Source organism: Sus scrofa, chromosome 2 (assembly GCF_000003025.6).
Source record: "Sus scrofa isolate TJ Tabasco breed Duroc chromosome 2, Sscrofa11.1, whole genome shotgun sequence".
Taxonomy (NCBI): domain Eukaryota; kingdom Metazoa; phylum Chordata; class Mammalia; order Artiodactyla; family Suidae; genus Sus; species Sus scrofa.
Genome location: NC_010444.4, coordinates 144,684,609 through 144,698,571, shown reverse-complemented (window position 1 = coordinate 144,698,571; position 13,963 = coordinate 144,684,609). Strand labels below are relative to the sequence as shown.

The 13,963-nt window shown below is 48.6% G+C and overlaps 1 protein-coding gene across 14 annotated transcripts in view; it reads right to left on the bottom strand.

Annotated features, from left to right (window-relative positions):
* The window catches only part of ARHGAP26 (Rho GTPase activating protein 26), a 476,857-nt gene that overhangs the window by 79,519 nt on the left and 383,375 nt on the right, over positions 1-13,963 (bottom strand). For all 14 annotated transcript variants that reach the window (XR_002342097.1, XM_013987610.2, XM_021085444.1 and 11 more), the window contains one exon: positions 12,823-12,958. Coding sequence is in view for 13 of the 14 variants with exons in the window: in XM_013987610.2 (XP_013843064.2) it covers positions 12,823-12,958 (136 nt within the window). In the remaining variant the exon portion in view is untranslated. The remainder of the gene's footprint in view (positions 1-12,822; positions 12,959-13,963) is intronic.

The following is a 13,963-nucleotide window of genomic DNA, read 5'->3' as shown; positions in this document are numbered from 1 at the left end:
GCTATGCTTATGCGCAACCTTCACGTTAGGCATATACATACATAAACACACACACCCACACACAACACACGCGTACACCAGTAACACCCAGTAGCTTCGCCAATTCTCCACGCTATGTTTAAAGTTCAACCGAGGCGCTAAAAACTCCATAAGGCTCTTGGGATATTCAGGAACTCCCATTAGGTTTTTAAAAAGGAGATTATTAAGTTGATGCCTGAGATTTGGCCCTATTCATAGTTCAAAAGCTTGAGTTTCAAACGAAACAGCAAAGAGAGAGATTGAAAGAGTTACATTGAGCCAAGATGTAGGAGGAGCAACAGGGCCTGCAAATGGGAATTTGTTACCAGGAAGAAAAACAACTCTGAAATTACATAATTAGGGGATCATTGAGGGAATGGATATGGCACTTATCAGTATGACTCAGTATAAGTAAAGTTTTCCTTTGTACAAAATACTCAGATCTAAACTCCTGAAAACCTGTGAGGGGCCCAAGACTAATGTTACTCCCAGGGAAGCAAAGAGGACACTTCTTTGGGGTTCAGTGGCGACAGTGTCTGCTTCATCTTGGAGGAGATATAAATAGTTTGATTAACTCTGGTTTGAGGTCAAGTTTGCATGACCTATCTGAATTCGTAGGAAACAGAAAAGGGTAACATGAGCTCATATTTCTGTTGCGATTATATTTACTTGTCCATGAGAGAGTTATACGTCTGTGAATTAAAAATAATACCTGAGTGAACGAATATTCGTTTTTCTAAAATATCAGGATTTTTTTTTTTCTGCCTTACCATCCATTGGAAAAACAGAATATCTGAAAGGAACCTTCAATGTTCATTTATCCAGTAAGTATTTATTGAGCCCCTCCTGAGTTTCAATGTCTGTTCCCGGCCAGCAGACTCCTACACTAATTCATTGGTCTTTTATTCAGATATTTACAAGAGTATGTATTAACTTGCATGAATTTTACTTGCTTGTATCTCTACCTTTCTCAGTGGGCTAGGAGCAACCTAAGAATGGGCGTGGGACAGCACTTTTAAATCACAACTGAAAAAAACATTACAAAAAGATACTTTGCTTTATACACTATTTTATCAGAAGCCTAACCCTCACAAATGATCGGGCTCTAAAAAATGGATTTAGGTAAAGATGTTAAGAATCTATTTCCTGTGACAGCATTAAAGACTGGGTTTCTCCATGAGCTAATGAGACGGCTGCAGCACGTGGCACAAAATAACCACAATAAAACCAACCAGAAAACAAGGATATGGGTGGATAATGAGGACGTGACCCCCCAGCCCCCACGCCGGGCTAGAAAAGTCAATAGCATAAAAGAGGTATCAAAAAAAAAAAAAAAGAAGAAGAAGAAAAAAGAATAAAAGAGGTGGCTACACCCAAATTGAGCTTAAGGATTTCTAGTGTTCATTTACTGGAGGACTGAGAATTCTTTTTTTTTTCCATTTTTTTTCAAGAAATAAATTCTTTTTGAGATTTTATTTCAACCTATTTAGGTATCCAGGACCTTTCACATATGGTGTAACATATAACAAAACAACAACAAAAGCAAACGATCAGAGAAAAGAGTGGTTTTTTTTTTTGTTTTTTTTTTTTTTTTTGGTCCAAGAGGAAAATGTCAAAAAATTAATCACAATATTTCATAGTTTTGCAGCCACAGCAGTCAAATATGCATCCAGTGACATGTATCTCTACTGGTTCCCCTCCATGGGCCACATTATTACGAAATCTGGAAGCTGGTGCTCTCTGACTGCAAGACCACTCCCGTTTTCTTTGACCCGAGACCTCGCCTGATGAGCCCGAGAGCTCTTAAGTGGGAATGCGGACAACCCTTCCAGAGGGCGGGCAGGACGGTGATTATTCCAGGGAAGGAGTGGGGAGGAGAATCCACAGCGAATCAAAGGGTTCAGTGGGGATGGCGAACGATGCTGTGGCAAATTCTAAAGCATTTGGGATGAATTAAGAAATAAAGAGACCATGATTCAGGAACCTCACTTGAAGGAGGACTTTTGGCAGGTGGGCAAATGACTGGCTCGCGACAGCAAACAGGACAGGCAGCCTGAAAGACGTCTTTAAAAAATAAAGTTAAATTCACCGAATCATTCATATGCCAAAGCTGGACTTCTTTGAGTCACGGATGATTCAAACCAGCTCTGGCACCCCATCCCACGTAGAAGAAGGACTGATGGCAATTATGTTGCCGGGGGAAAAAAAAAAGGACGGGCTAGTGGGCTGAAAAAGGAAACACCAACCAGCTCTGAGTCAAATCGACAAGACCAAGTGATCCAAGGAGAACAAATGCCCACAGCGCAGGAGGATTCCTGAACTGGCTGAAGGCAGTGAGGTTGCTGGCTTTGCTCAAACATGTTTGTCAGCAAGAACCTAACTGTCACAGAAAACAAGTGCCCGGAAACGATAAAAATAAAAGCGCACACGACGGTAAACATGCACGGGTAACGTGCTGGATGCCTTCACGGACATGTGTTCACTCTGAGAAGGGACAAACGGGATGCGGACGGTCCCTCTGCTCAAGGGCAGAGCCACGTCTGCCCACATACATCCAGCGCCCGGGACAGTGACCGGCGCGGTGGGTGCCAGCTCACGCATTCCTGGTGCCGAGCCCACGCACAGGAGAGATCGAAGCTCCCCAAAGGCTCTAAGGAAGCAACGTAAGATGACACAAGCCATCAGGGCACTCCCGCTCGCACACAAGGAGGCAGCTGGTGGGACTGACTTTTTTAGGTGCTTCAGGCAGGGGCCACGAACGTCCTTGAAACCAAAGTACTGGTCACCGTGGGCAGAGCCTGTGTTTTTTGTACAAATCAGGAGCGGAAAAACATGAGTCTGCAACCGAATCACTGCACCTAAAAAAAGCAAGCCACAGAATAATTTGGTGATCTTGTTCTTGTTCTGGGGGTTGCCATGGAAATCTGGGAGCTCAGCCGCTTCGCGTTCCATATTTACCAAGTGACTCCTGCTCGCTGTGATGACAAGCACGCCACATACAAGAGGCAGGGTCTCTGCTGATGACAGAAGCCAGAGCCCAGCCAAATCCGCCTGGCTCGGCAGGCCGGAACCCGTCGGCCACACTGAACACCCAGAGCTGACGGGCACGTAGGCAACAGGGACCTCGATGTCACATCGGCGGAGGTTTCTCATCACGCCCAGACGTTTGTCGTGATACAGGATAGCTCCTCTTTGCATGATGTCTCTGCCTGGCTGTCAGCAAGAAGGGGGAAAGGTGACTGTTCCCTAGCAGCCGCTCACAGCGCCTCAGGAGCCTCAAGGAGGGGAACTCTCTCCACACAATCAAACAGGGAGAGAAGGGAGTCACCAGACAGACGGAGGTTCTGCAAAGACCCCGGGCTTTGTGCAAAAAAAAATCCAGGCAAAAGCAAAACACCCAGGGGCTTTCCCCGGCTGTGGTGGAGCGAGAGGTGTACTTTCTCCCGCTTGTTAAAGTTTTGCAATGAAGCCTGTAATGCATCATCTTGACAAGATAGGGTGATAAGAGCACGGCAGCTTAATGAATTCTGCAATAAAAAATGATGAGTGCACAGCAATTTCCGAGTTTACCATCTCTGGGAAACACCCAAGTACACAGGAAGCTTGGGATTGGACTTTCTGAGGCAATTCTTTCCCCTGTAGCTTCTGCTCCTGATAAGAGTGGCGGGCCGGGCCCCCCTAAAATCCGAGATGGTCTGATTTCATGCTGGCCCAGCCGCAGTCCCAAGTCCCTACAATTAAAAGGATCTTAAAAAGCTGTTTGGGCAACATATTTGAGCACATAAACACAGTCTGGGCTTTTTTTTTTTTTTTTTTTTGTCTTTTTGTCTTTTTAGGGCCACACTTGTGGCATATGCAGGTTCCCAAGCTAGGAGTTGAATCAGAACTGTAGCCCTGGCCTGCGCCAGAGCCACAGCAATGCAGGATCCCAGCTGTGTCTGCGACCTACACCACAGCTCACAGCAATGCCTGATGCTTAACCCACTGAGCGAGGCCAGGGATGGAACCTGCATCCTCATAGATGCTAGTTGGGTTCTCTAACCACTGAGCCACGATGGGAACTCCTCGTATTTTTCTTTCTGTCTTTCTTTTTTCTTTTTTCTTTTTTTTTTTTTTTGTGGTAAGACCATCTTAAAATGGGCACAGATGGACCAAAGAGTGAGCTGGTAGTGAAATATATGGTCAGTGTTGTCTGGACCACAGGCAGAGGGCCTGCCATTACAACCCCTGGCAGGTGGTCTGGGGCAAAACCACCCGTGATTTTGGCCCTGGGTGGACTGCCTGACTTACCCTCTCCCATGGCGCCCACAAGCACCCTCTGCTTCGTAAAGGGAAAGAACACCGACGGAGCTGGGTGCCCAAGAGGACAGGGACGTCACTGTGCCCGGCCCAGCATTCACAGGAGGGGACAGGGAGGGACGAGGAAAAGCCTGCTCCAGAAACATGTCAAAACCACAGCATAGGAATGAGCCTCTAATTAAAGCCTAACCAGGGAGGTGACAGCTGCTCTCCTCCTCACGACACAGCCCTCTTTCCTCCCTGAGAACTTAGTTCTGACGAAGGACACTCTCCCTGAACAATCGAGGGTCCCTGATACCTGAGGAAGCTACGCTATTGCTCAAGAGAAAGAAGAAAAGGATGTATTTAATTATTTTTAGGCCATGACTCATTGCCAAATGAGATCGCAAAGGAAATGTATGATGAGATATGATTAATGTATGACTAGCAATGTAAAGCTGAGTCGGTACATAACGAAGAGGCCTTCCTCTCCAATTTTAAAGTACCGAATGGCATCAACCATCCCATACAGATTTTGGTGTGTCTGAGCCCAGCTGTTTTCCTACACACAGAAACAGACACACATATATTTTCTTCTAACAAGTGCGATACCGTAAGGCCTAATGCTGGGGCCTGTTCTGCTCACACAGGGGTAAGGCCCGAGATGAGAGCCTGGAATAAACTCCTTTCTTATTTAATGCTTTTCCCTGAACTTTTTCCTCCCCTTAGCTTTCCACGGCATCATTTTCTAAGGGGCACATCAGCTGCGTGGTTCTCCATCACACACGGTGGCCACGCATAATTAAGAGAGGACCCACACTGCACCTTACAGTCCGTGTGCTAATAGGAACCCCTGTGGATAGACAAACAGGTGTGTCTAGAGTGCCCAGGACCGGCAGAGGCAACCTGAGAGAAAACACAGGCTTCAGCTCCAACAGCTCCGAGAGAGGCATTACGCAAACCTCCAAACGGGATGAGTTCCCAGGTCTTTTTTGACAAGGAAGACAGAGATAAGAAGTATATGAGCTGAACTGTCAACCTCTTCCTGGGCCCGTCTGGGAAGCGTCCAGGACGAATTAACTGAACTAAGAGAATTAATCAGAGCTGTAATCCCAGCAGCTAGTTAACATGATCCATGTACAGTACAGCCCAAGAATCCATTCTCACTTGCACCAAGGCTGCATGACTCAGCCCGGGCTGCCGGTGTCCCGGCACCCCGGCATCCAATGGGCTCTCGCTGGGGCCAGGGCGACTCTGCCTCCCCCGCACGTGGGCCTCTCCTTTGCAATCGGCAGGCTCCCGAGCAGGCCTGTTTTCTTCGCCAAACGTAAAATCAGACTATATAGCCGGATGATAATCGTTGTAATCAGAGCTCACATTTACTAGGTGCTTACTAAGTTCTAGGCCCACTGTCAGGTACTTTACATGTGCTGGCTCACTTGAGCATGGTAACTACCCTCCGAGGAAGCTTTTTATTAGTGATCGATTTTACAGATGAACAAATGGAGGTTCAGAAACGAACAGCAATGTGCTCCAGGTCTCAGAGTTGGTAGGTGATGGAGATGGCGCTGAAAGTGCAAAGCCCTCGCTTTCGTCAACCACCAGGCTGCCCCAAACCCCGACAGAGTGTCAAAGAGACAACTTACCTAAAGACGGAAGACAAGCAACCTTGACCATCCCTCCCTCACCCAGGCCAGTGCTTCTCTAGCTGGTGTCAGCATCGCCAGGGTGCTTTAAAAATTACAGATGCCCGAGCTCCAGTCACAACCTGATTCAGAACGTGCGGGAGAGAAGACCAGGCAGCTGTATCTTTAACAAGCTCCTGACACGATTTTATTGCACAGCAAAGTTTAAGAACCACAGTTCCAAGAAACATATTTTCACACCTTGGGACAGACACTCTTTGGCGATACTGTGGGTTTGGTTCTAGACCACTGCGACAAAGCAACTATCACAATCAAGCAAGTCACATGAATTTTTTGGTTTCCCGGTGCGTATAAAAGTTATGCTTGCACTGCACTGTTGCCTATTAAGTATGTAATAACATCATGTCTGAAACAGCATACACACCTTAATTAAAAAAGCTTTATTGCTACAAAATGCTAACCATCATCTGATAACGATGCCACAAACCTTCAATTTGCAGAAAACGCAATATCTGCAAAGTCAAGTGCAATAAAAAGAGGTGTGCCTGTGTAAGTACTAAAAACTGGGAGGACCAGGGGTTTGGGACGGGCATATGGACCGACTGGGCAGTGGGGACCTGCTGTGCCGCACAGGGAACTCTACCCAATATTCTGTGATAACCTATGTGGGAAAAGAAGCTGAACGAGAATGGATGCGTGCACATGTATAGCTGAATCGCTTTGTTGTACAGCAGAATTATCACAACCTTGTAAATCAACTATACTTCAATTTTAAAACTTGAAAAAAAATGGAAAAAAAAAGTCGGGGGGCAAAATCAGTGAGAAACATCCCCGTACAACCTCCTGGAAGGAATCCTAAAAGGTACATGACCCGGGTGCTGGTCCCCTCTAATCCTCTGGCGCCACCTCATACAGTCACCCGGAAAAAGTACAGCTTGTGTGTCAGTACCTTTCGCCTAGATACGCCAGCCCAACTGCTGCTGTATGATGTATCTGCGTGGAAACTTGGAGATTAAACAGTAATCTCCTTTGCTACCATTCATCTGGCAGTACAGATGAAAAGCCTCCTTCCGTCTGTTCCGAGGTGATCACACATGAGAGTCATTGCCTCGGCCCAGCATATTAAAGCGACTGCTGCATGCACTCTGCAGAGATAGGGCTTGATGTGGGGTGGCGGTGGCCCTGTGGCTGCTGCTGGCCGAGACACACACGGAGGAGCCCATTCAGCGTAGTTCAGCTGCCTCCGAGGCCGCGCTGGACGCCTGCGACAGATGGGTTTTGATGGCTTCTTTAACCCAGTCTAGCAGGGTTTTCGCTTCTGGGGCTCGAGAAGTGACAGCAGCACCCTTTGGGAGACAGCATGGCACGGGGAAGGGCCCCTCTCTGGGTCCGTATCCCTCCTCTGCCACTGGCCAGGTGTGTGTCTACTTAACCTCTTGAGCCCCAGCTTACTTGTTTGTGAAACATGGATAATGAGAACCCACCTCACGGGGTGATGGTCCGTTACTGGCGGAGATGGGATGACAATGGCCTTGATAGGCTGGTTGAGCTGTAATCACTTTTGTTTCTATTGTTGCTTTTTTTTTGAATGAGGTTCCAGTCTAGCCTGGCCTCAAGGTTCTTTATCACATGTATCCATTTATCCTTCCACACCAGCCCCCAACTCCTTGCAGGCAGATCCTTAGCTTAATCAAAGTTTACACTCCAGGTGCATAAATGGAATTGGAAATATCTTCCCTGGGAAATTTGGTTGGGTTTGTACGCTAGGTCATCGACGCTAACCTTAACGGAACCACATCTCCTCTAGAACAATCCCACAAGTTGAAACCGGAAGCAGAATAATGACTGATTAATAGCGAAGCTCTGGATACACAACAAGGTCCTACTGTATGGCACAGGGAACTATATTCGATGTCCTATGACAAACCACAATGGAAAAGAATATGAAAAAATGCGTGTATCTGTGTGTGTCTCTCTCTCTATATATATATAGACACATAGCTGAATCATTTTGCTGTACAGCAGAAATTAACACACTGTTAATCAATTATACTTCAAAAAAATAGTGTAACTCTGAGGTCAAAACACCTGGGTTCAAATCCGCAACTCTAGTGCTATGTGAACCGGAGTACATTATTTAATATAACTTTTATTTTCCTCCAAGTATAAAACAGGAATTGTACCTGTGCTATTTAACTGTCAAGGTTAAGTGAGATGTTGCTGGGCACCGTGCTTACAACAAGAACCCACTTGGTCCATCATGCCACGTACATAAATGTATAGAAGCAGAATGTCACTTGCTCTGGGAAAATGTTTCCAGGTTCGATTCGGGAGCACGTCTTTCCACAGCGCTCTCCTCAGTGCTAGAGACGAGAGCTACCCTCTGCTGCTTAAGAGGGAGGCTCTTCCACACTCTCTCTGTGGCGCATCACAGACTATCTTTCTGTCCTTTGGGAGAGACTGTGACTCTCCTTTCCTTTAGCGTCTTTCACAAAATCCCCCCCTCTTGGAAAACATCCCTAGACCAGCTCAGACAACTTGGATATCAGTCCTCCCCTCACCAAAATATTCAGCGGTTCCCAAAGGATCTGCCTTTGTGGCCACGACGCCTTCTAAATCCTGCATCATTTCCCCATCATTCCCTTTGCTCTCTTCCACAAGGTTTCACCTTCATTCCGAGCCCTTCCTCCACCACACACGTGCATGCTGCCTCGTAACTGCTGGCAGTCCCCACCCGGCATGGAGCCTGAGAAAGCGCCCAGCTCCTCATCCTGAGATGGTACCGCAGTCATCCTAAGGTCAGCTTTACCTTTAAGGAAAAGGAAAGGCTTGTGGAGAGGATTCCAGCGGGGGAGCCCGGGCACACAACTGGTCTACCCACACAGACGGCCCACCTCCTTCGGGAGAATGACACTCATCTGTGGGCATCAACTAAAACGCTAGAAACTTCCATGACAGCCCGAGGCCCAAAGTGCTGGCACAGGTTCACATCTAAGAGAAGAGAATGGGCTCCAACTTCTGCACAGGGCAGGGGCGCTGCTGCATCGAGGCGAGAGGAGAATGCGAGCCAGAGGACGTGCCCCACAGAGCTGCTCTGGGCGTTTCTAGCCCATTAAGCCTGCCGCTGTGGGCTGCCGAGACGGCGGACCCAGGGACTATGTTTATGTGCAAGTACCCCTGTAGGAGAAAAGCCATAACTGAGCTCAAGAGAGAGCAGGCACACCGACCTAAGAGGAAACGGTAACATGAATGTGAAAATATATACACATGGCTGGGTCACTCTGCTGTACAGCAGAAATTGGCAGCGCATTGTAAACCAACTATACGTTAATAAAAAAACTAGCAGGAGCTCCCGTCATGGCTCAGTGGTTAACGAATCCAACTAGGAACCATGAGGTTTTGGGTTGATCCCTGGCCTCGCTCAGCGAGTTAAAGGATCCGGCATTGCCGTGAGCTGTGGTGTAGGTTGCAGATGCGGCTCGGATCCTACATTGCTGTGGCTGTGGCATAAGCCAGTGGCTACAGCTCTGATTTGACCCCCTCCATATGCCATGGGTGCAGCCCTGAAAACGACAAAAGACAAAAAAAGACCAAAAAAAAAAAAAAAAAAAAAAAAACCAACCAAACAAAAAAAACCCATAATAAAAAAAGAGGAAATGAGGTTTTGAATAACCTCACATAAAGTCCAAGTGTAGAAGAGAGGTATACATAGGTGTACGTGTGTGCGTGAGTGTGTGTATATGTGTGTGTGTGTGCGTTCACAGGTGCCATCCCTGTAACAAGGCATCTACTCTCTGGCCAAGAACCTGAGGAAAGGTAAGGTCGTGTCAAACCTGGAGAGTTGGGTCCCAGTGAACCCAGAGTGCACACATGACATTGACGGATGGTGGGCGTCCACAGTGATGTCAACAGCCAACTGATAACGTGTGAACCCGACTCCAGCTGCGGGGACCAAAGCATCCTGTTGGTGATGCGTGTTAAGAGAAAGGTCAGAGTCAGTCAAGAATTCAGTGTGAGCCCTGTGGACTCCAAACTGTGGTACATATTCCCCGGGCAAGGCCACACGCAAGTCTCAGCTGGGTGTGAAGGAATTATCTTCACAATTCCATGTTTATTTTAATGTATGTTAGAGAGTCAGAGTGTAAGTCGACAAAATTCTTGTTTCAGAAATTTTAATCCGGAGGATGAGGCCATGCAAAGGAGTGAGTTGCTTTAAAACTGATTTAAAGCACTGTATGAGCAGGGCCTGAGTTCAGGGCTTGTGGCCCCAAGAGTGAATGAAGGCCTGTGGAAATGACGGCAGCTTGGAAGTACTGAGCTAGGTACGGAAAGAGGCCTGAACCTGAAAAAGAGCCTGGTATGGAAATGCGTGATTTTTTTTTTTTTTTTTTCTTAACCTGCAGAGCCTCCATCAGAACTTTAATCCCGAGGGGTAAGCTCAGCACAATGCTGTGATACAGGAGGCCTCTACCTCTGTCCGTAGACCAGACAAAGGGGCGGGGCGGGCGTGTGAACACAGGGCAGACACTGTCGCTGGCACAGGGGTGAGGGGGGCCCTGCAACCTGAGAGGGGCGAGCGCTGGCAGGACCTTCCAGCTCCCGGCCAGTCCTCCTCGCAGCATCTGCTCACCCACCCCTCCTACAGCACTTTCCGGGCCAGCCTGGCTTTCACTCTAATTTCCCAGGAAAAGGGGGGTCTCCAGCATAAACTCTAAAAAGTCTATGCAGAGACACATCCTTACACGCTAAGCAGCTCACAAAGAGCCACGCACACGGAGAGGCCAGGCCGTTTCCTGGGAGCGCGTCCTCGGGCTCAGAGGGAGGAAACGGGGCTTCACTGCTCTCCAACCTTCTGTCTGCCGTGTGCAAAGGGACAGCGTGATCTGCAGCTGGGCACGTCTGCTTTCACATGTCCTTAGCTTTCACTCGCTGCCTCGTGTGAGAAACTTAATCTCAGGCAAAGATCTAATTGATTTTCTCCGAATTGCCACCTTTTTCCTTACACGCTCCCAGAACAGGTCCTACTGCTTCTGCTTCAATCTAACCACCGCCTCGGCACTCTTTCAAGCTTGGAGGAATGTGCCAATACCGTTCCATCGGTCCTGACCCCACGCTGTGCTCCTGGTGGATGTGGGCGAGGCCAGGCCTGCGCTGAGTGTGGCCTGGTACAGACCGTGGTGAGAAGACCCCGGCCAGGCTCTTAAGAGGAACACAAGCTATCGTTCGAAGGGAAGCCAATCCCAGTCCGAGGTCAAAGCCCTACAACTGAACATATCTGCTGACCTAGAAATTCTTCCAGGAACTTATCTTGAGGAAATATTAGGAATATGAATAGACTTTGCACTACGAAGATGATAACCGTGGCTTGACTTAGAAAAGCAGCACATCTGAAGCACCCCCAAACGGGGCTCTAAGGTGCAGCCCTATTAGTGGAGACGGCGACCTCGCTGAAAGCAGGGGTCCTCCCGGGACGGGCAGGATTTGCCTCCCCAAGTCGTGATGAGGAAGGCCATTGAAATACAAAGGGCTGAAAAAATATTTTCTGCAGCAAAGAGAAAGACGTCAGTGGAAACATGGACTTTCTCTCCTTTCCAAAGCAAAGTGGGTCATTTTTCTGATTTGTGCTTTTACTGTAACTCACACAGACTATTGTTCCTATTATATAACATAGAAGCAATAGAGGATACTTACATATAGGAAAATAAACGTGTATAATACATATATCACATCAAATATAAAACACATATATGATAATCACACTTCTGCACAGCCCCCAGCATTTACCGGGCACCACTTGAAATGCGTTCATTCTCACAACAAGCCTGTGAAGGAGAGGCTGATTTTCCTGATTTTCAGAAGAGACGCCCGAGGCCCTGTGACAGTAGGCAGCTTGGCCACGTCACCAGCCAGGGAGCAGCAGAGGCGGATTCCTGTCCGGCACCTGGCGCCCTGAGCTCCCTCCTGCCTGACACCTCCGGCCTTAGGGCCACCTGTTCACTCGTCTACTCCCCTTACGCAACCGTGAGCTCTTTACAGACGAGGTCTCACTTTTATACTCCTTGGTATCTGCGTGGAGTGAAACAACAACTAATAATAACAGCAGCAGCTTTCGGCAGGTGGCCCTTGCCACACGCCAGCTGCTTACTTAAAGGCAGAATCTCACCTGGCCCTCCCTCCCTTCTCTCTGAGGAAGGTACTATGGTCCCCACTTCACGGACCGTGAACTGAGGCTGAGAGAAGGGGGGAGGCCTGCCGGCCAGCACAGGAGCCCAGGTCTGACGGCCTTTGGGCGGAGCTGGGGCCCCCCCCTTCCCACCCTCCACCACTGGCTCCCTCACTACAAGAGCTGAGGCAAGACTGGAGGTTTTAGGGCCCAGAAACCTGATTGCTGCAAAGAACTGAGAAATCCTGGAGATGAAAACTGTGATACAGTCGTGGTGCTCACCCTGTGGAACAAGGAGGGTCGTGCAGGGCTCTCCCGTTGGTCCATGAAGTAATGCCACACATTTATTAGGTGTCCCCTGCGTGCCATGCTCGGGAGAGGCAGAGGGGAAGGATGAGCAGGCAAAACGGGTCGGCGCAGAAGCCTCCTGCCACTGGGGCTTGTGATTCACACTCATCAGCGTTTCATCAGCCCAGAAAAGGAAGGGAGACTGATTCTATGGGAGCTGCTAACACAAGAGGTTCCAAGAGGCGAAGCCTGAGCAGATGGTGTGGCCGGAGGAAAAGAGGCCTGGCGCTTAGCCCACAGGGGATCTGGAAAGAGGATCCCGGGCTGCACAGCCCCCTTTCCTCTCAGCATCCCTGCTCCCCTACCTGCCGCGGTTACTCAGCCCAGAACCCGGAGGCCGCTACGCGGGCCCTGAACAGCGGGACTCACGTCTGTCTGTGGACTGCGTGGTGTGGAAGAGCGTCAGGGGCCTCTCGCTGCAGGACGGGGGCTTGGAGTCACCGCTCTTCTTCCGAGACAGGTGCAGGGTGTTGGCGAGGGGCGCGTCAGGCACGGTGTTGAAAATCTGCAAAGTTAAGTTTCATAAAAAGGTTACGCGTGACTCTGAGCTGGGAAGGAGGCCCAGGCCTGCAGCAGGATGACCGAAGAGCTGGGTGGCGCCTAAGAATTCGCGAGAAAAAGACCTAAAAAGATCCCCACCATTTGCTTAGGACTTGAGCGTAACATCTCTAGGACCTGGCATGAAACACTCTCCTCTGGAAGCGAGTCCCAGTTTTCGGGAAGCATCCATTTCCACCTCTCACCCCTTCTGCGATCGTTTCCAGGGCTCTTCTTTTCGTTGTTCTCTCTGGGGCCAACGGAAGCAGCCGGGCTAAATACAAGCCGCTGTCTGTGAAGAGGACTAAAGTTTTTTGACCAATCGGTCCAGAACCGATTCATCAAAACCACTTTACTTTTCCTCACTGGTTCCTTTTTCCAGTTCCTAACAACTGCATTGCGACTTTCTGAAACGCGCATTTAAATGACATCATACCAAAGAAGCCCAAGCCCAGGACAGGTCACCATTTCCTGGTCCTCAGCTGCTCCCACCCCCACCATGGAGCATCCTTTTTTTCTCTTTTTCGCTTTTTAGGGCCACACTCGAGGCATACGCAAGTTCCCAGGCTAGGGGTCGAATCAGAGCTGTAGCTGCTGGCCTACACCACAGCCATAGCAACATGGGATCCGAGCTGCTTCTTGTGACCTACACCATAGCTCACGGCAACGCCAGATCCTTCACCCACTGAGTGAGGCCAGGGATCAAATCTCAGGCCTCATGGATACTAGTCGGATTTGCTCCTGCTGCACCACAATCGGAACTCCCGGAGCAGCCTTTCCAATTCAGCAACTTTGTGTTATCTTTGATGTTGAGCATACTTTTTCTTATGTGAAAAAGAGAACAAAGGTTTTTTTCCCCCCAGCTATTGTTGATAGAAGTAACAAACATACTACAGACAGTTTGGAAAATGCAGAGAAGCATCAAGAGAAAAATAGAAGAACTCTCCCAATTCCACTATTTAGAGACAACCAC